At 43.0% G+C, this 24,365-nt stretch overlaps 2 protein-coding genes across 4 annotated transcripts; one reads left to right on the plus strand and one right to left on the minus strand.

Annotated features, from left to right (window-relative positions):
* Positions 1 to 4,705: 4,705 nt before the first annotated feature.
* HMGCS1 (3-hydroxy-3-methylglutaryl-CoA synthase 1) lies at positions 4,706 to 10,291 on the plus strand. 2 transcript variants are annotated; one of them, XM_062513134.1, is made up of 9 exons: positions 4,706 to 5,156; positions 5,515 to 5,640; positions 6,137 to 6,301; positions 7,009 to 7,177; positions 7,310 to 7,480; positions 8,269 to 8,375; positions 8,720 to 8,845; positions 9,130 to 9,293; positions 9,689 to 10,291. In XM_062513134.1, the coding sequence occupies exons 1-9, from the start codon at positions 4,709 to 4,711 to the stop codon at positions 9,779 to 9,781; spliced, it is 1,569 nt and encodes a 522-aa protein (XP_062369118.1). In that variant the 5' UTR covers positions 4,706 to 4,708; the 3' UTR covers positions 9,782 to 10,291. The 2 variants fall into 2 exon arrangements, with proteins under 2 accessions (XP_062369118.1, XP_062369116.1); XM_062513132.1 differs by lacking the exon at positions 5,515 to 5,640 and having other exon boundaries at positions 4,709 to 5,156.
* A 2,772-nt stretch (positions 10,292 to 13,063) lies between these two features.
* Positions 13,064 to 22,674, minus strand: NIM1K (NIM1 serine/threonine protein kinase). 2 transcript variants are annotated; one of them, XM_062513999.1, is made up of 4 exons: positions 22,604 to 22,674; positions 21,800 to 22,038; positions 15,807 to 16,075; positions 13,064 to 13,810 (listed from the first exon to the last, which is right to left on the minus strand). In XM_062513999.1, exons 1-4 carry the CDS (start codon positions 22,672 to 22,674, stop codon positions 13,064 to 13,066), a joined length of 1,326 nt encoding a protein of 441 aa, XP_062369983.1. The 2 variants fall into 2 exon arrangements, with proteins under 2 accessions (XP_062369983.1, XP_062369982.1); XM_062513998.1 differs by lacking the exon at positions 22,604 to 22,674 and having other exon boundaries at positions 21,800 to 22,091.
* Between the last annotated feature and the right edge of the window lie 1,691 nt (positions 22,675 to 24,365).

Raw genomic sequence — 24,365 nt, forward strand, 5'->3', positions numbered from 1 at the left:
GGCTCCCATTGGGCGTCCGCCGCCTCTGCCGCGTCCCCATTGGTGCACCGCCCTCTGCCCACGCCGCGTCACTTTCTCACGCCATTCCCCCCGCCCGCTCCGCCCGCCGCGCGCCGAGTGAGGGCCGGGAAGTGGGGCGGCCGCAGCTGTGATTGGTGGACGGCGCTGCCGCTCAGGCCCCGCGACGGGCGGCGGGCGGCGCAGCTGCTTAAAGGGGCCGCACGCCCGCCGGAGGCCGGTGCTGTCTTGAGTGCGTGCAGAGCCACACCGGGATCGACATCGGGAACTTCACCGGGAGCCATCACCTCCGACGGGTGAGCGCGACTCGGGCCGCGGAGGCACTCGGGCCTGGGGGCGAAGGGCTGCGGAGCCGCGTGCGGGAAGCACGCGAGGGGCGGCGGGGCTGGGCGGGGGAGCCGCACGCAGGATCGGCATGGCTGGGAGCGGTTTCCAGTGGATGCGACCGCGTTCGGAGGAACGCCCGTAGAGCGGCAGGAGGGAAATTAAAAAAAAATGAAAAAAAATATAGGGGAAAAGGGATGAAGAACACCCCAAAAAGGTGTGTTAGGGTGTACTGATTTAAGTGTCACCTCGCACGCCGCGCCGGCCGCTGTCCGAGCATCACGGCCCGCGGGGCGGCACAGCGAGCGACGCTGACTGCCCGGGCTACCAGGTGTCTCCCGAAAGAACCGCATCCCAGAATGGGGATCCCGGCCGCTGCCTCCCGTCCTGCCCTCGGGGGAGGTCCCGGCTGTGCGAGCTGCGGTGAGCGGCTGCTGCGGGGCTCCTCCGGGCTCTGCCCCCGCCTCGGAGGCAACCGAGGAGCCTCCGGTGTGTCCCCTAATTGCCTCTCAATGTCGCGACAGCGTCGCCCTCCCATGCCGGGAAAGGCGGACGGAGCGTGTCTCCCTGCCCACGCCACCTCCCGCCGCCCAGGCAAAGGCAGCCGAGTGCTGTCCCAAGGGATGTCGCCGCCTTCTTTCCTGATGGCGTTTGCCGCAGGGTGTGGGCATCCCGGCGCCCACCCGTGTTGCTGACGAAGCCCCGTGCTCGGATGTGCCGCCATCCCTGCGGGTGGGGCCGCACGGCTCCATCCAAGGTTCCGTCTCCGCGGCTCTGCGCAGCTTGCCTGTATCCCGGCGCGCGGAGGTGAGCGAGCATCCCGCGGGGATGCCCGTCCCGGCCCATCCCGCTGCCCAGTGCTGAGCATCCCACGGGGATGTGGCCGCGGTCCGGGCGGACCCGGCGACCTCTGGTGGCGGCACGGGTGTCGTGCGCGCGAGTGTCACCTGCGGGGACCGGCTGGGTGATGTCACAGCCGGGGCTGCCACGGGCGCGGCCCGTCCCACTGGTCCTCTGGAGCCAAAGGCATCGCTTGTGGCAAACAAGGCCGGGACTTATTTCCTACCTCTGAGTAAAGTGTTCTGCTAGAATTAAAAACTGAGGCGGGAAATAACGGAGTCAAGTTATTGGCATAATATGCTCAAATGCCTAAGAAAGACAATAATGCCACCAGTCGTTACGAGTGAACTTGTTTCTGGTAACACTAGCGGAAATAAGTGGCTTGTCTTAAACTTCTCGTTCATTCTCAGCAGAATCATAAGGAGACGTGAAACAAAGAATGTTTCTCATTTACATAAAGCATTTGGAATTCTTGTTCTTTTAAAACAAATAATACTTCTGAGAGTTTTCATTTGCAGTAAAAACTCAATAATAGGATGTTGTTTGCTGTTTGACCAGGAAGACAAAGCACTGTCTGTTTTACACTGAGTAAACAATTTTTTTTTTCTGTACTGACTGACTCAAGATGTCATATGTCCCATTTCCTTCAGTGATCAGAGTACACTTACAAAGCAGTGCTTCTCGTGGCAGCACAGCCCAGCGGCCCAGACTGCTGCCCTGGCTAAGTGTGACTGGTGAGCTTGGTATTTGGTGAGCCTGGCAACACGACAGAAACACCCTGCCTTTAGTTGTGTTCTGCACAAAATTTTCTGATAAGAGAACTGCAGCAAATAATATTACTTGAATGCCCGTTTTGGCAGCTTAAAGTTCTGCAAGGAGCAAGAACAGAAAACACTGGTTTCCATCGGTTTTTCACCAATAATGCCGTTCCTTTTGGCATACTGATTTTCCCAGTAATTTACTGCTTGGTTAAATGCTGCTGTTCTCCTATGCCCATTACTTGTCAAGTCCATTACATGCTCCATGCAGGCTTCAGGGAGACCTTGTTGCGCTCTTTCAGTACTTGCAGTGAGTTTATTGAAAAATAGAGGGTGAGGGACTAATTACAAGAACATGTAGTGACAGGACAAAAGGGAATGGTTTCAAACTGAAAGAGAGTACATTTAGATGAGATATGGGGAAGAAATTCTTTACCGTGAGGATGGTGAGGCACTGGGACAGTTTGCCCAGAGGAGCTGTGAATGCCCCATCCCTGAAGTGTTGAAAGCCAGGCTGGATACATTGAGCAACCTGGTCCAGTGGAAGGTGTGCCAGCCCATGGCAGGGGGGTTGGAATGAGTTGATCTCTAAGGTCCCTTCCAACCCAAACTATGCAATAGCTTTTGTAAAAATCTTAAGTAAAGTTAGGCCTTTTCAGATTCTCTGCAGCCTCCAACCTCAAGCGTTCTGGCCCTTGGAGCAGCAGTGAGCTCTACTCTGGATACATACCTCTCCCTCAGCATGGCTGCCAGACATTGATGAGCTAGAATTTCCTTTTTGGAAAAAAAAAAAAAAAAAAAAAAAGAGGTGTTTTCCGCCAGAAAGAGAGCTGGACTCCGAAGCCCTTTTCCCAGCTGGTACCTTGGGATCTCTCTGTGGGCAGTGTGTCTACACTCATAGGGGAGCCAGAAAGCAGTGGCTGTGCAGGTTTGGGATAAAACACAGCTCTTGGAGCCGTGTGTGTCCCCAAGCCGTGTGTGTAACGTGTTGACGGTGCAGCTGAGCAGGGACACCCCTTGCTCCCCGCATCCCAAGGGCACTCTGGACCAGCGCGCTCCCTCCCCTGGCTGTGGCTCTAGAGGTGGTGGCCACTCCACTGGCCGCATCAGCCTGCTGCTGTACCATAACAAATCCGAAATCACGCTCGACAGCTTCCAGGAGGCGGGAATAATGATGGTTTTGTTCAGTCTGTGGGTTGTTAGGTTTTTTTTGGGTTTTTTTTGTTTTTTTTTTTTTTTTTTAATCCGCCTAGTTTAAAGCAAGACACGGCGATACGGCACCGCTAGACTTCGCAAGTAGAAGGGTAGTGCCGAGGGGCTGTCCAAAACACAAACAGAGGCAAAAATCCCAGAGGAAGCTTCCCCGCGCCGGGATTCTGGGTGCTGGCGGGTTCAGCCTCGAGTCCCGCCGGGCTTTTTTTTTTTTGCCCGCTCCGGGCGGCGGAGCCGAGCGCGCGGTCCCGGCGCCCCGGGCGGGGCGGCTGCTGCGCACGCGCACTGCCCGCGCGCGCCTGCGCACGGCGGGAGGAGGCGGCCATGGGGTTGTGCGGCGTGTGAGAGGCGCGGCGGCGTGAGGGGCTGAGGGGGACGGCGGGAGGGCGGCCGGGCTGCGCCGGGCTCACCCTGCGGCTGGGGCGCGCCGTCATCCCCCGTACGCACGTTCTCGCGGCTCCCGGGTGGATTGTGGATAACCTTGAGGTGGGGGGCGGGGGGGGTCGGCGGCGGCAGCAGGGGACACCAGCAAGGTGAAATTGGTTCTTTTGCTTAAAACCGTGCAGTGCGATGTAGTGCCATTCTTTGTGACTGTACTCAGCTGGTCCTGGCTTCTGGAAGCTTGGAGCTGGGCACGGAAGGGACGAGTGCCTTGTCAGGATGTAAGCCGAAGAGGATGGTGCCGGGCTGGTAATTGAGGGAGGGTTGAAATTGTAGGATGTAGTGTGTCCTTGGGAATAGTAAATCCTCGAGTGTGATGACAGGAAAGTTGTGGGGTTAGAATAAAGAAATTCCGCCTACTGGGGAGAACACTGTTTATCTCAGCCCCTTTAATATTCCTCCGTGCCTGGTATTAGGAGTGCTCTGCAATGCCAGAATATGCAACAAATTAAAAACCAAAACAAACAAAAAAACCCCAAACAAAAAGAACACCAACACTCCCCTGAAAGCAAAAGAAAAACGAACAAAAAGACCCCAACCAACCGAAAAAGAAAAAAAAAAAACAACAGACAGAAATAATTCTGACTTGCTGCAAGTGTAAACAAAACAGAGTGACCTATGTCGTTTTGTTTAAAAATAAAAATTATTTTGAAGGATATTATGCTTTAAGATGGTGATTTTCTAGTAAGGGTTTTCAGCTAGCAATGCTAATAAAATTTCCAATGTTTTTAGCTTGGTTATATGCAAAATCGAGACTTTGCATATAAGCAGAAGCAAGATTGAACATAAATTTCTCAAACACTTAACACTCAGTAAGTGGATGTTTTGCTTCAGAAAGATAGCTTGGGCTTAACCTACATCTGTTCATCTCCAGGGCTGAAACCCGTATTTTCACTTAATAAAAAAAAATCTTACAAAACTAATGATGCTTACAGCATGCCTGTACCAAAGCTTCACCGGAGACAAAGGCTTGCCTTTTGCAAATAACGTTATAGAATATGTGCAATGCAACATTTTCCATACAACTACGGGAACTGAAAGTAGGTTCCTCTAAATATATGTGAGTAAATCACATGGTTTTGTGGTTTTCTTTTTTTTCTTAAAGATCTGCCACGATGCCTGGGTCTCTGCCAGTGAATGCTGAATCCTGTTGGCCCAAAGATGTGGGAATTGTGGCACTGGAAATATATTTTCCCTCTCAGTATGTTGACCAGACAGAGCTGGAGAAGTATGATGGTGTGGATGCTGGCAAGTACACCATCGGTCTAGGCCAGGCAAGGATGGGGTTCTGCTCTGACCGTGAGGATATCAATTCCCTCTGCTTGACTGTGGTTCAGAAGCTCATGGAGAGGAACAACCTCTCCTATGATTGTATTGGTAGACTAGAAGTTGGAACGGAGACCATAATTGACAAATCAAAATCTGTGAAGACTGTCCTGATGCAGCTTTTTGAAGAGTCTGGTAATACAGACGTAGAAGGAATCGACACCACCAATGCATGCTATGGAGGCACTGCTGCTCTTTTTAATGCTATTAATTGGATTGAGTCCAGTTCCTGGGATGGTAAGTCAAGGGTGTTTTCTTGAAAAGTTACATCATAACACTCTCCTACAGTGACAGCGGTCATGTTTAACCATTTAAAATCCAGAGAGTAAATTGTTTTTGTCTTCTGAAGTCTTAAATGGGTATTTGCCACTAGTTCAGTTACAGCATGAAGAATAATGATATATCTACTAATGTAAAGGTCTTCTGTAAATTTTAGTGATTGCTAGTTGAAATGTGTGAGAAAAGTTAAAACTGAACAGCCCTTTAATCTTGGTGTCATCTCCTTAATAACTAAAGTCTAAAAATTGCTGATGGGTGTTAAGATGTGCCAGGTCCGCGGTTCCTTCTCACTGTTTTTGCTGTGTGTTTTTCCCAGGACGCTATGCCCTCGTGGTGGCTGGAGACATCGCTGTGTATGCCTCTGGAAACGCCAGGCCCACTGGGGGAGCTGGTGCTGTTGCAATGCTGGTCGGCCCAAATGCACCATTGATTTTTGAGAGAGGTTAGTCCTGTGGGAGAACATACACTGTTGAGGTCAAATTACTGCATTTGTCCTGGAACCTCTTCCCTGGTTTTTGTGCCTTCCTGAAGTGGCAGATTAACTCCCACTAATGTCAGAAATTGTTCTTTGTCTCATCTTGCTCTGGGCTAGCTCAGCCAAGTCCAGTTACAGGATGAAGCAGGGTACAATTAGAGGTGCTCCTATTTGTTTATTTCCTTGAGGATTCTCCAATAAAATTGATAGAGTAATACTAGAGCTGAATAAAACAACATTCTACATCCTTTACTGCATGTTTGTCATGCTCAGTCCTACTCTACTTTACAGGCAATTGAGGACTGTGTGAAACCTTACCTTAAAAGGCCAGAAGTGCCATGAAAGACTGCTGAACTAGGGCCAAAACTGCTTCTTTTCCCACATGTGTCAACTGACACATCCCAATTGACTCAAAGCAGCTGAATAAACTAATTTTCAACTTCTGCCGGTTTCTGTCCACCAGGGCTGCGTGGAACCCACATGCAGCATGCGTATGACTTCTATAAACCAGACATGGTCTCTGAATATCCTGTAGTGGATGGCAAGCTCTCCATACAGTGCTACCTCAGTGCACTGGACCGCTGCTACACCATCTATCGCAACAAGATCCACGCCCAGTGGCAAAAGGGTGCGTAGCCTCTCCTGATGATACTGCAAGGTTGGCGGATGCTGGAGTGTGTACTACACAGACAGTTTTACTATCTGAGCTAAAAACTAGTCTGTGACTCTCTTGATGTTTGTGTGCTCTGAAGTGATTGAAATATTTGCTCTCCTCTGTAAGAAATTATTTCTGTTCTGTTCTGGCATGGCTAAATTCCTGAAAGTCTGTAAGCAGTAGTCTCTACAGACATGTTGGTGTAACATACAATGCCTTCATTAAAAGCATACTATTACACACCTCCATCCAGGTTTTTAAGAAACTCATTTTAATATTTAAATACTATGTTTACTGTTAGTTTTTTTTAACCCAAGATATTTAGTAATTACTTCAATTATATTAAGAAGCATAGGTGTGAAGAGAGGCAAATTAAGTAGATTATTATGTCGAAATGCTGGGTAGAAATACAGAGATTCTGTTAAACATAGCTTTTTGCTCTATAGAAAGAGCAAACATTGTTAGCTGGTGCAGAAGGTGGTAAAACCAGAATTTTTAAATTGAAGCAGTGCAGTGTGTTAAGTGCACTGGATAGCAGTAGTTGGTGTTACTTGTATGTTAGTGTCTCTTCTATGCCAGCATGTTACCATGACTGGTGTCCTGCCAGCTCCCTGCTTTATTTCCGTAATTGAAATGAGTACTAAACATAGGTTGTAACACAACACTTCTGCCACTTCCAGAGGGGACAGACAGACGTTTCACCTTGAATGACTTTGGATTCATGATCTTCCATTCTCCGTACTGTAAACTGGTACAGAAATCTGTGGCTAGACTCCTGCTGAATGACTTTCTCAGTGACCAGAATCCAGAAACAGCAAATGGTGTTTTTAGTGGTCTGGAAGCTTTCAGGTGAGAATGGCTGCTGTCTTCCTTATTTGCACAGTCTGTTACATCCAAGGTGTGTTTTTACTTTCTGCTGTTTTACTAACTGTTTCTGAACTTCTTCTTTTTTTTTTTTTTCTTCTCTTCTCTTTTGAATAGGGATATAAAACTTGAAGATACATACTTTGACAGAGATGTGGAAAAAGCTTTTATGAAAGCTAGTGCAGAGCTCTTCAATCAGAAAACCAAAGCTTCATTACTTGTATCCAATCAGAATGGAAATATGTACACCCCTTCAGTCTACGGTTGCCTTGCCTCTCTTCTAGCCCAGTAAGCATAAAATTGGGAAAAGCTGTTAGTGAATGAGGTCATAAAAGGTTTTATTCAGAAAGTCTTGTAAAAGCATTGTCTAGCATACCTTTCCTTAAGAGATTTCCTTAAGCAGAAAAACTAAAGTTAAAACACAATTCTGCATGGACATTCAGTTCAAGTGATAAGCAGATTAAAAATGTGCATGTCAGAAGCTGATCCAAAACAGCTGATTACTGCCTTGCAAAGTAGGATCTTATTCGTAAAGTAGTGTCTGTTCCCAGCCCAAATTTTCCCCCTCTTTCTTCCCCTAGAAACACTCCTGAAATGGAAAAAATCTGAATGTCTTATCTGTCCTACTGCAATAAGCAAAGCCAAATTAATTAGCATTTAATTAATTTTTTTTTCACATACAGTCTTCTGTAAAATCATAATAAGTTTACATTAAACCACTCCTCCTAAGATTTTTTTTTTCTTTTTCCTTTATTTTTCTTTATTCTGACACTGACTTCCAAGATGTGTTTATTTGTTTTTGGCTTTAGTTTGCTTAAGAATGAAATTTGCCTTCATCATATTCTGGTCATTTCTCAGGCATGTTTTGCTCTGAGCAGTTTTCAGACTCACCACATAACAGCAGTATTTACATGTGTGTTTTTAAAAGTCGGTATTTATGCACATAGTATCTAGATGCGTATTATAGATGCTATAATTTACTGGTTGCTTTTCCAAAGGTAGATGCAGTTTCTAGTTATTTAAAACTGGCACTTTGGCTTAATTTGGACTTTAAAAAGCTGTTGTATGATTTGCAGGTACTCCCCAGAGCAGCTCGCGGGACAGAGAATCAGCGTGTTCTCATATGGCTCTGGTTTTGCTGCTACCCTGTATTCCATCCGGGTCACACAGGATGCCACTCCTGGTGAGTGACTGGAGGTGATGCCAACTGCCTCCCATGCTCAGCTTGCTCTTGATGCCTTGTTACACAGCCCCCTAACATAAGGAAACCTGCAGGAGCAGTGCCTTAATGACAGCAGTCCCACACTGAGAATGTCCAGCTCCAGGGAGTGCTTAAGTGTCTCCTTGAATAAATAATAGTCTTCAAACTCTGTTAAATGTTTTGAGTTGGTAATTGGGAATATTTTTAAATTACTAATAACTTCAGTTTCTGTAAGGGAAAGTACTTTGAATAGGCTTGAAATGTTCACAAACTAGTGTGCAGTTCTCAGTACTGACTCTACCTTATCTGATGGTTCTATATTGCAGGTTCTGCACTGGACAAAATAACTGCCAGCCTTTCTGATCTCAAAACAAGACTCGACTCAAGAAAATGTATTGCGCCTGATGTCTTTGCTGAAAACATGAAGCTCAGACAGGAAACACATCATTTGGGTAAGACACCTAGTAAATGTCAATAATTCCTAGTCATAGAGCAAAATGCTTATTACTTAATCCATCTGACTTAAAATTATTAGGTTGTAGAATGAAGGAAATGGCCAACCTGCTTCTGAGTAGCTTGTGTTCATTTAGCCCATGTCTGAAGTAAAAATGCTGGCTTGTTTTGTTTTGTTTTTTTTTTTTTTTTTTGTCTCAGTACATCCAGTCTTGTGAAGGCCTGTTTTGGGTAAAACTCTTACTAGGAAACAACTAACAATGTGTTCCTCTCTTTCTTGCAGCCAATTATATTCCACAGTGTTCAGTCGAGGATCTCTTTGAAGGAACATGGTACCTTGTGCGTGTGGATGAAAAACACAGGAGAACTTATGCCCGGCGCCCACTCATGAGTGATGGACCTCTGGAAGCAAGAGTTGGAGTTGTCCACCCAGGCATTGTTCATGAGGTGAACACTCAGCACTCTTTTAAAGTTTGATGTAAATGGTGGAACCATTTACATGTTTGTCTTAGCATGTGCATGTATGTTAAGAGGAAGTGATTTTAGGAGTTACATTGAATACTTTGTTAACGTGTAACACACAAGCCAGAAGTATAAAGTTGAAACTGCGATTTTAAAAAGTACATTTCATCATAAAAAGAACAAAACTGCACAAGAATGAAAGAAGAACAAACTGGCTCTTCTCACACAATCTGTTTGCATGAAGCATGACCAATTTGATTGACTTAAGGCCAAGCCATCCATTGTAGCATGAATGTTGTTTGAGAGTTGGTCTAGCCATGAAGTATGAATGTCTGTGAACTAGAAAACTGTATTTAATGTTTTTTTTCCCTTCTTCTTAGCACATCCCAAGCCCTGCTAAGAAAGTGCCAAGAATCCCTGCAACAACAGAATCTGAAGGCGTTACTGTCGCCATTTCCAATGGGGAGCATTAAGATACCTCTGTGAGGTGGGGAAAAGAAATGAGGTGTGAGGGCAGGGTGAGAGAGAGAGAAAAAGGATTGCAGTAGCACTGAAGTTTCAGTGTACAGTAACGCTTAAATGGAGCATGAAAAAACTTACTTAGGCTCCTTGAAAAAAATCATCATAATACAGTGTACTGATTTTATAGTATTTTCAGAACACTAAAATCAGGAGTATATTGGAGATAGAGGGACTTGCCAGGTGCTGTGGGGATTCCTTAACATATCTGAACTTTTTTTATTGCTGAGAAGTATCTGTGGTCTATTGCAAAGTCTTCGTACACAGAAAGGAAGAAAAAAGAAGGAATCTTCTGCCTGCTCTTCCATGTCAAATGACTTGAAACCTACACTGTTAACTACTAGTACTCAAGTGTGTGCAAAATAGTCCAAGCTTTTAGTGTTAGGGTTCTCAGTGCCTTGACAATAAGCAGTCAACCTTCTGAATACTGCAATTCTCTTTCACTTTGTCACCTTCCCTTTCATCTCCCAGTCTGCCTCCCATCACCCCATTGCTTTGGGACAGGCATAGAACCAAGAACATCCATTGCTGGAATAGAATCTCTCTGCCCTGTCAAAGTGACTGGATCAAGAACCGCTAGGCTGACAAGTGGATTTCTTAGAAGAAACTCTGATCCACTGTGTTAGTTACTATGTTATTCCTCCTAACATTTTACATGTTTTATACCTGAATTTTAAGTTACAGGAGACTGGGAGGAAAGATGAAGAAGAAGGGAGGTAGTAAATTTTTTATTCTATAGAAAGGGGATAACTGATTTGGCACTATAATGAATCCATTATGTTTAGTAGAATATCTGAGACAGCAGAATTTTCAAATAAAATTTAGAGCTATTGTGGAGCTGTTTTAATTGGCAGACGAAGAGAGTGATATTCATCACTTTCTCTGGAACTCTAGCCTATTAGCTGTCTTTATATAATACATTTCCAAAAGACTCTTTCTAGCTTTGAATTTGGCTTTGTACTTTGAAGTCCTTCTCACTATAATACTGTAATACTGTAGGAATGGAGTCTTTTATTTCTTTCCCTCCTTCCCCAACATGCAAGCTAAAGCTATCCATTTTGCAAGCAGTAGATAGATATACAGTGGTTATGGGGAGTCCATTCTGGTAGATTTTTAAAGCCCAGATTGGAAATGAACTATGATATGAGCCTTTTAAGCTTGTAATATATATATATATACATACATATATATATATATTTAAGTTGAGCTAATGTACAGAATGAAGTTTCATTGAATTTATTTCTTTGCTAATTCTACAAAGCTACATTATCTAATATAAAGTAGCAAAAAATGATTTCTGTTAGCTACATTTTTTGTGTGTGTGTAATGAAGTGTTTGTATTACCCGTCACTCACTAGGATTTGATAACTTGCTGTATTTGTACAGTCAAGCCTTGTTAAAATAGTTGTTTATTATAAATTGATTAATACTAATCTGTTTGTTCTGCTGAAAATGATGGAGCAATGCATGATGATAGTGTTTGCAAGTATTTTGGTTTAGGTTGCCCTCATGAAACTTAACCTTGGCAAGTGTAAAACAAACTGTCATGGAACAAAGTCCATTGCTGGCAGTGGACAAGCCAATACGTGAGCTACTGGCACGGGCCTCACAGGTCTGTGAGGCTGATCCTTTATTAAAATAAAGTTTGAAATACTTGAAAACTGTTGGAGTAGTGCTGACTTGTTTTTTGGATTTCTTTAACAGGAAAGAGGAAGCTGTCTCTGATAATACCCCAAAGTTGTGGGTTCACAAGCTCTGTGGACATTCTGCATCTTTATTCTTAGTATCATTCCACTATGAAGGTGGGAAAAAGTTTGCTTAGGCTGGTGTCAAACAATTTTATCAGGGCCATGTTTCAAGATAACTTAAAATGCTTTTATATGGAAACTACTTAGAGCAGAGGAATTAACGTAATTACTGTTTTATAAATATTGGTCTTATTATCCTCAGAAATTCTTTGATGGAGGCTTGGTTCTTCCTTTGTACACACCTGAACCTCACAGAGTCCAGTTTCCCATGCATGACTTTTCAGAGTCATTCCATTCCTCATTTATGTGAATTACTCCTAAAGTGAAATGATGGTCTCATTGGTGTCAAACAGATAAGGCATCCTGCCTTTAAATGTGAAAGCACCAGCTGTACCTGTGTACACCTCATGCTGAGTATCTCAACCTTAACTAAACTTATAGATTCTACCTCTTATGTTAGGCATGTCAGCTGTCCCTCTTCAGAGAACAGTTGCCACGCTTGCCTTTTGAATTGGAGTTGATGCTGTTAAAGATTTAAGCATAGAATAAGCAACTAAAACTGAAAAGAAGAGCTTCTGCAATTTGGTGATGCTCAGAACAACTGGAGCTGTCAGACTGTCCAGCTTTTAGCTTACAGTGATCAAATGTCAGAATCAGCTTTGCACCAGGTCTAGTTGCCAAAGCAGGATGGCAGGAGTGAGGACAAGCCTATAATGCTCAGTGAATATCACCAGATCTTGCTGCTGCTTGCATTCAGCTACTGGTAACAAGGGCTAAGGCAAGAACTAAAAACTACATGGGTTTTAGAGTATGCTTAAATCTTTATTGGAGTGCAGCTGGCGTCCAAGCAGTTCCAGACTGGCAGAATCATGCAAGCAGTGGAAGGCATCAGAAGGGTAACTGATGGTAGCTCAACCAGTCAGGCACCCATATGTGCAGAGTTCAAGTACTGAATCCTGATTTGTACTGTCATCCTGAACATCTGGAATCATGACAAGTTAGGAACTTGCAGCCAACAACAGCTTTGATGTTTCTTGAAAGAAAATAAGATGCTTTTTTAAAACTAACTTGTTAAATTTCATGAGGAAGTTCAAAAGCAGAATTTACAATTGTTTAGATTATAGTCTGGTCTCTGCTTAAATTTAGTTCTCTGCAGAAACTCCTGGTTTGCAGTGGTAAAGCTGTGTTGAGCTTAGGTACAGCTTTTCAGAAGTAAGCTGTTACATGCCTGTGTAGAGAATCTCCCAAATGGGTTAAGTGCAACCCTCCACTCATGATCTTTTCAGTTACAGGTTCTTGCACTGGCTGTACCAAGTGTCTGGAGAAAGGGTCACACAAATATTTTGAGTGCTTCACTGTCAACTGATAAATGCAAAGAAAAGAGGCATTTTTGGTTTATTCAAAAATTTTAAAAAAACGCTACAGCTTAAGGATAAGTGAATAATCCCCTTTGTCAAATGTGCTGAGCATAAAGCCTGCAGTGCAATTTTATAAAATAGAACACAGCTTGGATGTGTGTTTAATGCCACCGTAAGAAGTGGCATTCCCTGAGTCTTCTTCTTTTGGATCTGGCTGGGACATAATAGGAACAGATTCCAGTGCCCTTTTCTTCTGTACTCTGTGCAGCACAATTCTGTAGACTCCCGTTATGGAGCTGCGTGCATCTCTTCCCCGGTTGTTTTGAATGTGCTGTTCTGTGATGCCCAGATCTTCCAGAATATTTTTCACTTCAATTTCTTCTTCTTTGAGTGTACTGATGTCTGATAAATACTTTGGATCCAGTCTAAATGTCTGTAAAGGTTTGGGGAACTGTATTCCTTGCATCCACTCACTGTTCATAATCAGTTTGACAGAGTATCGCTTGGTTGGTACTGGCTGAAGGACTCCTTTAATCAGTTTCTGGCAATTTTCTGAGAGGCAGGCAGGCAAAGTGTATGTCCCTTCAAGAATGCACTTTTTCAGTTTGCCTACTGTATCTGCCCGGAATGGCATGCTACCTGTCATCATGAAGTATAAGAGGATTCCCAGTGCCCAGATGTCTACATAAATGCCGATATAGTTTTCATCTCGGAAGAGCTCAGGAGCGGCATAAGGAGGAGAGCCACAGAAAGTTTTTAAAGTTTCATCTCTTCTACTTACTGTGCTGAATCCAAAGTCTCCCACCTTAACGCAGGTGTTACTGGCATAGAATACATTTTCTGCTTTCAGGTCCCTGTGAATGATATTATTGTCATGCTGTGGAAGAAGAGGAAAAGTTGGTATTGGTTTGTTCCCAGGGAAGTTCTCAATGGCTTCCTCTAATTGATTAATTATCCTGAAGGAGAAAGGGAGCTATCTTGGGCAAATTCAGAAACTAGTATTGCAATTAGAAAAACTATTAATCAAATTTAACTTAATTCTCCAAGGATACAGAAACAATTGAGTAGAGAGAAAAGAAGGCTACTGGGATTTTTTAAGCACAGCACTCTGAACTTGTTAACTAATAGCAACCATTTTCATGGAGCAAATGTGTGAGGGCAGTGTGGCTAATCCCACTAGACACCTCCATGTGCAAAATCAGTATTTTTTTTTAAGGTTCACAGCATTTGTTTTTGCAGTTACTATGTGTAACTTAGCAGATTTAAAATACTTAATTCACCAATTGAACCTTATCACAGATAAAGTAAGAAATTTGCTACCATTACATCCTGTGATCTAATGTCCTATGAGGAACTGGTAGTGGCAGGAGAAAAGAGTTGGGCTTCGTGTTGCAGGACAATCAAGTTTAGTGGTGTTCTAGTTTTAGAAATCTAGAATACAAACACCATAACTTCTACTTTTTCCCTGGGAAATGCCAGTAGTAGGTAAGGACTCAAACTGAATTTGCTCTGCTTAGTCATGGCATACCTGTCCTGATTAAGTAAAAGTTCAGCTTTAATCTTTGGAATAACTAGAAGGAATGGATGAGCACTCTCTGCCTTATCCTTTGGAGTAACATCGTACAGTATCTGGAGGCAATGAAGAAACCCTTTGGCATCCTGTTTCATCTCTCATCAGTAACAACCAGAGATCCTTGGTCCTCGGGGACTGGCAGTAGGGAGATAGGATTTATATAACCTGTCTCTGTGTACAAATGAAGAGGTTGCCCAGCTTGATAGTCTATGTTTAATTCTAAGAACTAGATGTGGTGTAATTCTGAAATGTAAACTCGGTTCCTGTAGCTGCAGCGTGCCTGTCCTGTGGATAAAGTGTTGAAGCTAATCCACCACTTAAAGCACATATGATCATTTCTTCAAACTATGTAAGAAATACATGCCGTTTATGTAAGCCAAGAGTAGTGTGCGTTGCAGTCTCTAGACGCTGACCTGGGAAAACACCCTTGTTTCTGACTTAGCCAGGGAGTCGTACATGGCAAAGAGGACAAGAGCCACGGGAGGGCACCCCGAGCCAATTTTAATGAATGCTGTTTCTCAGACTTGTAGAACAGCGGTTCTCCGTGGGTGTTTGGTTGTTTGCTTTGTTTTTGTTTTTTTTTTTTTTTTTTTTTTGTTTTGTTTTGTTTTGTTTTTTGGGTTTTTTTTGTTGTTTTTTTTTTTTTCTTTTGTGGTTGTTGTTGTTGTTTTTTGAAGTACCTGTAATTACTCTGCAAGGTTTAGAGAAGATGTACCAAAGAACATCTTGCTTCAATTTGCTCCTTTTCTGCCTTGACAAGATGCTTTGGTCTCTACACAAACAACATCATCCTGAGTGTATTTACTTAAGACTAGGCAAGAAGTGATTTGTTAGGTGTTAACCTCAGAGATTTGCATTGAAGTGAGGACCAGGATGTGACTGTCTTTAAGTGACAGATTCCCACATTCATTAATAAGCAAGCTAGATGTTGGTAACACCTAACCAGCCTCTGGAAGCAGAAGAGTGGCTGATTCTGTGTTTTGAAACATGGACGGAAGAAATGAAGCTTTGTTCACTGGTGCCCACAGCACATTAGAGCAAACAGAACACTGGTGCTACAAGGGTGATTCCACCCACCAGGTGTTTCCAGTTCACTCTCCTCCAAAGAGCTGTCAATAGAGAGGCAGTAACTTGAGGTGGACGTGGAAACCTCAGATACCTTTAACACAGATCTTCTATAGCTGTTTTGCTTTTCAGAAATGTGAGCCTGAAATTTTGAGTAAATCTACTATTGAAAGTCAAAAGAAATATCCACAAAATGTGTAGTGAGAAGCAGTATGTCTATGTAAGAGCAACTTACCATGTGCTTCACAGCAGACACAATCTGGGAGAAGATTATTTTACACTCTGTTTCTAGCAGTTTTCCTTCTGTACTAATTTTAGTGAAGAGCTCCCCACCTCCTGCATACTCCATCACCAGGTGCAGTTTTGAGAGCGTCTCCACCACTTCATACAGCCTGATGATATTTGGGTGGTGCAGCTTTTCCATGCTGGATATCTCACGAGACAGCAAACGTTGAGTCTTCCGGTCTAGCTTTGTCTTATCCAAAATCTTTATTGCAACTTTCTCTGAGAATAAGAACATTTTTTCCATGTTGTTAATGCAATAGTTACAAACAGTAATACTATTTACACACAACAATGCTTGGTTGTAAAAGTGCAATAAAATTTCACCTCATCAGTGTAAACTAAGCTGCAGGGGCCTACTTTCACACAACCCCTGCCCCTTTTTGTCTATGACATCCTGCTCAGTGCTGGGGTAACTGAAGACTGGTAGAGTGTTCCAAGGGCTGATCAAATCATCTGCTGCCTTGGTGTGCTGCACTGTGACAGGCTAATACATGTCTGAAGGTACAGCATCTGCTTTTGGTGTTCATTGCTGGTAGAGAAAGTATGTGCTTTTGTTGTTAGCTCAGAGCTCCTCAGATGAGCCAGGTACTTGGAGACTAATGGAGGTGCAAAATTTGTGTGCTTTGTTTCTGACCAGACAGACTAACTTGTGGGGAATTTAGAGGCTTTCGCTATTTTATTCTGAGCAGTGGAGTAAGTCACAGAGATCCTGTAAGGCAGCGAATCTAGCTGGCATATGCTGTTCAGGTAATGCAAAGCTGCTGTTAAGTCCCACGTGTTTCTGGAAGCCTACATACTGAAGCCAAAGGCCCCAAAACACATATATGTATCTGCAGCTGCACCGCATCATCAGGGTAGCTCAGAGCAGTATGAATAGGTCAATCACAGTTGCCCTTATGTTCCTGTATTAGGCTGTAGGCTACAGCTTTTGTCTTTACTCTTCTGAATACAGCTGGTATTTGAAGGATTAGTCTGGTTAAAACAGGTTTATGGTGGCTTTGTATAACTTGTCAGGACAGCAAAATTAAAAAGGATCACAGCAATAAAAACAACTATTTATTACTGAAGAAGGGATTCTTGGTTGTTTGTTTGTTTTTTTTTTCCTCAAGACTATCTTAGTCAAACAATCATACTTCTTAATAATTAATCACTTTTAATAAATCTTTCAGAAAAAAGCTTTACCTTGGTTTCTAGTAAATGGGAATAAATTAGAAAAAAAAAGGTATTGTTCACTTGTTGCTATAAGAAAAGAATGAGAAGTCTATTACATTTTTACACATAATCAGGTATAAAAGCATTCAAGTTTTTACTGAATGTTATCAAGTTTTAACTCAAGTTTAGTATTTCCACATATGTAAAGGAATGTTAAAGGTACTTACACATGTCTGTACAGACCAAGAAAATTCCATGTTTGGTATATTTACATTTTTTTAGCATAATACATATATCAATTGATCTCCCTACTGAAGTGCAGCAGATACTTAAAGCACATGTGATTCTGGTGGTGGAAAGCGTTGAATTATCCGTTGATGTGCCTGTTTTCAGGAGTCTGTGCTGAATACAGGACAGTTGTCCTGGGAACACTGCTTCCTCTTACCTGAGGGAGAATCCCTCAGGGAATCACACCTCCTGTGTGGTGTGGAGGTGGATGAACCAGGAAGAAATACAGCTGCTGACAGTGATGCTGGCAGCCCTCTGACTGCTTGTCATGTTCATATGATCTCCTAAACCAAGGGGAAAGAGCAGCAGCATGCAGTAGGTTATATTTGCACAACTAAATGCTTACAACTTTTACAATCTTAACCATGCAATTTCATCATTACATCTTGACCTGTAGAAGTTGGGGATCTTTGGGCTTTAAAACAAAATCTTCTAGGTCAGTATTTTTCCCTTTCATTTTGCTCTACTTTTCCTCCTGGTAAGTTTCCCTGCTAAGTTTTAAAAGGAAAGAGGACATGCAAAAAACATTTTGGAACTGAGGAGTCTGAGCCTACTCAAACACCACCATAAATCAGGACCAAGTTCCTTTAAATCTACATCACTGCAGTTGCAAATGTATGACATGCAAAGAAACCCAGCCCACCCTGAGTGCAAAAAAATCTGACACCTTCCTTTTCTAAACTCTTCCTTTCTGCTTTCAAACAATGCTTGGTTTACAAATCCTCTATTACTCTTGCTTAGCAGGTGTGTTGAACAGAAGGACATTTTTACCAGGCAGCTTATTTACCAAAATAATTACAAAAAGAGTTGAAAGATATTTTGGTTGACTATATGCAGTGTATGAGGTTTGAAAAATGCTAGGTGGCATCTTAGTAAGAGAAACCAGGAAAAGGTTGGGAAATAATTTCAGGAAGAAATGGTCTATGCTGCAATGGCTGAAGGAAAAAAAAAATACAAACAAAACCAAGTTAAAATTAAAAAACAAAACAAAAACAAAACAAAACAAAACAAAACAAAACATGGGTGCCTGGACATTCCTGCTTTTGCAAGTAGTGTCACATAAGACAGTCTTCTTACTATCTATAAATTTTGGATGTTCTTAATTGCTTCTATTCAGCTGTGCTCTCACACTTCCTTTATCAGTGTGAAGGCATGTAAAATAAAAGTTATACAGGGCTTAGGAACTTAACAGTCCTTAGCAAGAAAACTCCATGAATTTCTGGAGAAAATCTCAGCCAAAATTCAGATTAATGGAGTGGGCAAAGCCCCTGAATACCACAACACACATAGAAACATAAATCAGAAAAAAACCTATAAGATCATGAAGTCCAACCTGTTAAGCCCATCACTAAACATTGTCCCTAAATGGCACAGCTACACATCTTTTAAGTATCTCCAGGGATGTTAACTTCACCAGTATACTGTGGAGCTCATTCCAAGGCCTCACCACCCCTGTGGTATTGACATTTTTCCTACTGTCCAACCTAAACCTTAACTTTTCCTGGCACCATTTGAGGCCATTTCCTCTTATTCTGTCCCTTGCTACCTGGGAGAAGAGGTCAACACCCACCTGGGTTCAGCCTCCTGTCAAGCAGTTTTAGGGAGTGAAAAGGTCCCCCTTGAGCCTCCTTTTCTGCAAGCTGAACATCCCCAGCCCTCTCAGCTGCTCCTCTCAGGACTGGTGCTCCAGAGCCTGCCCCAGTTCTTTGACCTCCTCTGGATGCTTCAGCACTTCAAAGTCTCTCTTGTAGAGAAGAGTTCATAACAAATGAAACACAGCAATGTTGAGCTGTGGCCTCAGCAGTGCCCAGCACAGGGGGACAATCCCTGCCCTGCTCCTGCTGCCCACACTATTGCTGATCCAGCCCAGGATGCCATTGGCCTTCTTGGCCACCTGGGCACAGCCTGGCTCCTCTTCAGCTGCTGTCACCAGCACCCCCAGGTCCTTTCCAGCCACTCTGTGCCAGCCTGTGGCACTGCCTGGGGTTGTTGTGACCCAAGGGCAGGACCCGGCCCTGGGCCTTGTTGAACCTCACACCATTGGCCTCAGCCATGATCCAGCCTGTCCACATCCCTCTGCAGAGCCTTCCTGCCCTCCAGCAGATCAACACTCCCACCTAATGTGCTGTCACCTGCAAACTGACTGTTAATCAAGGCTGGCCCCAGTACTGAGCCCTGTGGTAGTGACTACCCCCAGATGAATATAACTCCATTCAGCACCACTCCCTGGCTTCAGCCATCCTGCATTTTATCCAGTGAAGAGTGCACCTGTCCAAGCCATGGGACATGGTGTCCATATCATACCACCAAAGATTTTTCTGTGTTTTCTAAACAACTAAGACAGTCCTTGTGAAGGAAACCCTTGTGAAGGTTCATCATCCAGTATGATCCTGAAGTTTTTTCCTCTCTCTCTCTCTCTCTCATGTGTCTTGCTGCATCAGATCACTAGGGCAACAGAAAAGCACATATATGTAATTTTTACAAAGTCTCATCTTAGTAAAAACCAAAATTGTTTCTTCTTTTCATACAGGATGATACAGGAGAGAGACCATAATTAAAACTGGCAGTAACTGAAGAGCTGAACAGCCCTGTAACACATACACCACAGAGACCAGAACAGCATTAATGATGAAGCCTTTTATTTATATAATCAGATTAAAAAAAGGACTTGCATTCATTAACACTGTGCAGGAATATAATTTCATTGCCAACAAAACAATGTGAATCTATTGCAAAAAAACGGAATCTTCTTTGGTGGTGGTGAGTGTGTATACATGAATGCCTATGTGCATGTTCCATATTTTGTCCATGTACCATATTTTATTAGCACAGATAAACTCACAGGCAAAGGTGAGTCAGAAAATATTTATCTTTCATTCTTCCTTCCTCATGGCAGTTACAAACTTAGCATCAATAAATCAACTCCCTTTCCAGTGAACATTTTAACAAAAAATGTTAAAAAAAAAAGAAAAATAATTTGAGAGATTTCTGTTAAGAAATAATGTTTTCCAGGAAAAGAAAAATGTACACTTTTGGTTTTGATATCTAGTTTGTCTGTGTTTACTGTATTCACTGAAGTTCAAAATTTTTCCATCAGTTCTATTCAGATTCTAAAGCAACCTGTACCCTAAGTAAGTTCAGCAAAGGGTTCATCCACATTTGTAACTGCCTTTCATGAGCATTCCTTGTGTTCCCAGTACAGGAGTAGCATTCCCTCCAACAGTAAGCACAAAACAGTTACCTCAGGAAGAAAAAAGAAATATCATAGAAGAGGAAAGAACATGTGGGCCAAGTAGAACAGAAAAGATTTTCTGAAACAAGCACAACCAAAAACTCAACACCCAGTTAAAGCAACCCTTGGGTATTGTCAGGCTTAAATATGAAAAATTAAGTGCCATCAGTTCTGCACTTAGATTCCCAGTGCAACAACTGCTGCACCCAAGTGATAACTGTGAGATTTCACCCCTCCTAAATCTGGGCTGAAAGAGGTGATTAGAGAAAATAACAACAGATAATACAGTTTTGGGGCATATCTTGTTCTCTCACCTGTAAGATAACGAAGGGGAGTCAATCAAACTGAAAAGACTGTTAGTAGAAAAGCAAGATAGTAGTGTACAAAGATACAGAGAAAACTAGCCATCCTGATGGAAAACAACAAAAATTTCTATTATTGTCAGACAAAGGCAGAAGAAGAAACAGGGCAGCTGATGACAAGTTCTTAGTTATACCTTATGACTGCAGTGGACACTCCAGTTACCTAGCCCTTCTAGTCCTTCCTAGAAGCAGCAGATAAGGTGCTTTGTGTAATTAAAACAAGAAAAATAACTGACGATTCAACACAAAGACCTGTTTGGCAATACCAGAGCTTGTTTCCCTGTACCTGTTCCTCCCACACCTACAGCCCCATCCTAGCTTTTTACAGTAAAGAACCATCTGCAAATGAGTCAGTTAAGTGGGATAGCATTTCTCACCAAAATTACCATAACCAAATAAAATTTTTTGTCCATACTAGTAAAATTTGTGATGAAACAAAGGCAGCCTTGCTACCTCTGGCTGCAGGCAGGAGCATGCCAAGGCTGCTTTCCTGGGCATTCATCACCTCTATCACTGCAGGCCAGGAGCTGGGGTAGGGAAGAGGGTGGAAGGACAGGGCAGATTATAGGAGGGGTGGTCGAATACCACACTTCAAAGTGCGGAGTGTTTGAGCCATGGGATAAGATGTGGTAACATCTGTGATTACTCCATGAAGTGCAGTGATGAACTTCTGTAATAGCTGCCATGTAGAGAAAATGTTTCTAGTTTCTTTAAAGCCTAATTCAACCCTGAGCATATGTGTGTGACCCTACCTATAGATTAACTCAAAACCATTAAAAATACACACACACATACAGACACACAACTACAGACACACACACAATTTAATGTGTATTTAAAGTTCATACAGCATTCTTCTTCCCATAGGAGACCATTTATATAGGTCACTCAGCATGCAAAGGTGCCTACCTTTGGTTAGGGAATGAATTCCAAGCTTTACTTGTGAGAAATTCCCACTTCCTATTTCTCCTCTGACTCGATAGAAGGCAATTCTTTTTCCAAGGGTTAATTCTTTCACCACTTTTTCATTATGAGACATATCCTGCATTAATTTCTCAAATGGGGTCAGCTTGTGTTGTTGGCCCTCTTCATCCCCTTCATGGCATTCCAGGTGCCCATCGTCTTCTCTGCTGTCCTCATGATGCCACCTGGAACAGCGGTATTTTCCAAGACTTCCTTCATTCACATATCCTGTTGTCATAGTCTATAGGGTAATCACTTCCCCATTTAACAAGATGTCCTGATAAGTTTAAATTGAGTAATTCTGTATGAATATGCAATCCTGCACATTATGGACACTGTGACAAATGCAGCAAAAGAAAAAAAATAGCAGCTTACAGGAAGTCCAAAGACTAGTTTGAAAATTTGTTCAAAACCAAATCTGGTACATCTACATACTGCATGTCCTGCTCAAAATCAGAGATGAACCTGGAAGCTGTGTACATCCATTCCTCACTAATAGAGTTGGTGTGTCAGGATCTTCAGCTGCAAGGTAAAGAGGCTTTGCAATTAAAACTGCAAACTTTGTGCAAGAAAGTGGCCAGGTGCTCACTGTCTATGCAGTACATTGGACACATGCAAAATATTTGACACAAATATTCAGATTTTAGCTTGATCCTTTGAGAACTAACTTGATAGATAAAGGTCAAACAGAAAGCTGATTAACTGCTCCAAATAAATGCAGATACTTCTAACTAATTTTGAATAGCTGACCTTAAGAGCATAGCTGTCCTTGATTCTGATAAAAGTCCAAAAGCTGAATGTAGGGATTGCCTTGGATTCATTCTTCAGCCTGTGAGCTTGTCACTGTACCTTGGAAATGTCATCATGTGCAGAAGCCTTGCTGTAAAAAGTATGCTGCCCCTCTGTTTCTTTCCCATGGCATGCTCAGCAAAGCAACTGATTCTGGAAGATGACAGCAAAAGCATAATCTGTGCACCAGGCAAAAGAAATGCTGCGCCTCAGTATCCCTGCAGTCACATGGCTGGACAATACAGGATTAAGTAACTGCAATGTCACGTTAACCCTCCTTTATTTAGATGAGCTTTCTTTAACGCCTTGAGCCTTCTCAAAATTTTGCCAGATGCATGGTGTTCCTGAGCAGACAGATGAAGAAAGTAATTAAAACCTTTACATAACAGCCATACACTTCACTGAATGACAGCATGACCCACACCATTTCATCAGTTTAACTCTGGCAGCACAGACACAGAAGTACTTACCCTAAATACACAAGCAACCACCTACCTTTAAAGAAGCACACCATTTTTTTCTTCTTTACCTTTCTCTTTTAACCTTGAAAGCCAGGAGCTGATCACCAAATGCTGACCATGCAGCTGCACGCCTGAGGGTGGTGAGCTGGGCATGAGAGCAGAGGCAGTGCAGAGAGCAGCACGTTCACCTGCCCTGCTCTCAGCCTGCAGCACATCCGTCTGACGGACAAGGGACACAGCTGACTGCCAGGACAGATGCACCAGACTGAGGGGGAGTGCATCAGACAGTAACACTGCCTGAAGCTTAGGTAGACAGTTCACCTGAGGTGCCACACTAGCATGTGGCACTATGGCATGTGACATTTGCCAGGTGGAGCTGCCCTCTAAACCCCCCAGTATCCTTCATGAGCAAGAGGAAGAGCGGTCAGAGGAAAAGGCAGCTGGTGCTGGTTTCATTAAATGGGAGCTGGAGTGGCACACAAGCACTCATCTGCTCCTTCAGAAAGGCCAAGGTGACTGACCCATGCTCTGGGACGCTGCTGCCTGCCTTGAGATGCACTCAAGAAACTTGGCAAGTCACTTTATCTCTCTGTGCTGTGGCCACCTTGCCGACAGACAAACCTGCCCTGGGGGAGGCAGAAAGCCTGGCTTTCCCTCAGTCTGTGACTTTCTGTGTCACTCCTCTGAACCAGAGAAGTGATACATTTACTGTGTGTGCTGCAAACTTAATGGCTGATGCAATTTGTAATTGGAACAGAGGGAGAATTTACTACTTCCATAATGCCTTTGTTACTCTTTTTGGCTTACTCATGTTTGAAGAGAAGGGCCATTTTCATGGTTGGCAGAAACTTAAAATAATACATAATCGTATTATTCTCTGGACCTAAATAGAACGAAACCCCTGACAAATACTGTATGTGTACATACAGCTAATGGCCAAATCTTGACATTCTTATTAGGCAAAAGACCAAGGAACAAATGAGAAAATTCTTCAGTATTCTCCCACCAAACCACACTTTTTTAACACCTAATGTTTCCCCTGCTTTTATCATTTTATCCCGAGAAAGAAAAAAAAATCTGTGTGGAAGGACACCCCATACCCAGGCAAACCAAAAAACCCAAACCCCACACATTACCTTCTGTTTTCTCTCCATTTGGGAAAAGGACAATTTCTTTCAGGATTGCCTGAATTCAGGCCCACGGGTTTTCTGTTTCTGTTTCACATCACAGTTTTAAAAGTTTTCTAGGTAATAAAAAACTCT

The sequence above is a fragment of the Cinclus cinclus genome, chromosome Z (assembly GCF_963662255.1).
Source record: "Cinclus cinclus chromosome Z, bCinCin1.1, whole genome shotgun sequence".
NCBI lineage: Eukaryota > Metazoa > Chordata > Aves > Passeriformes > Cinclidae > Cinclus > Cinclus cinclus.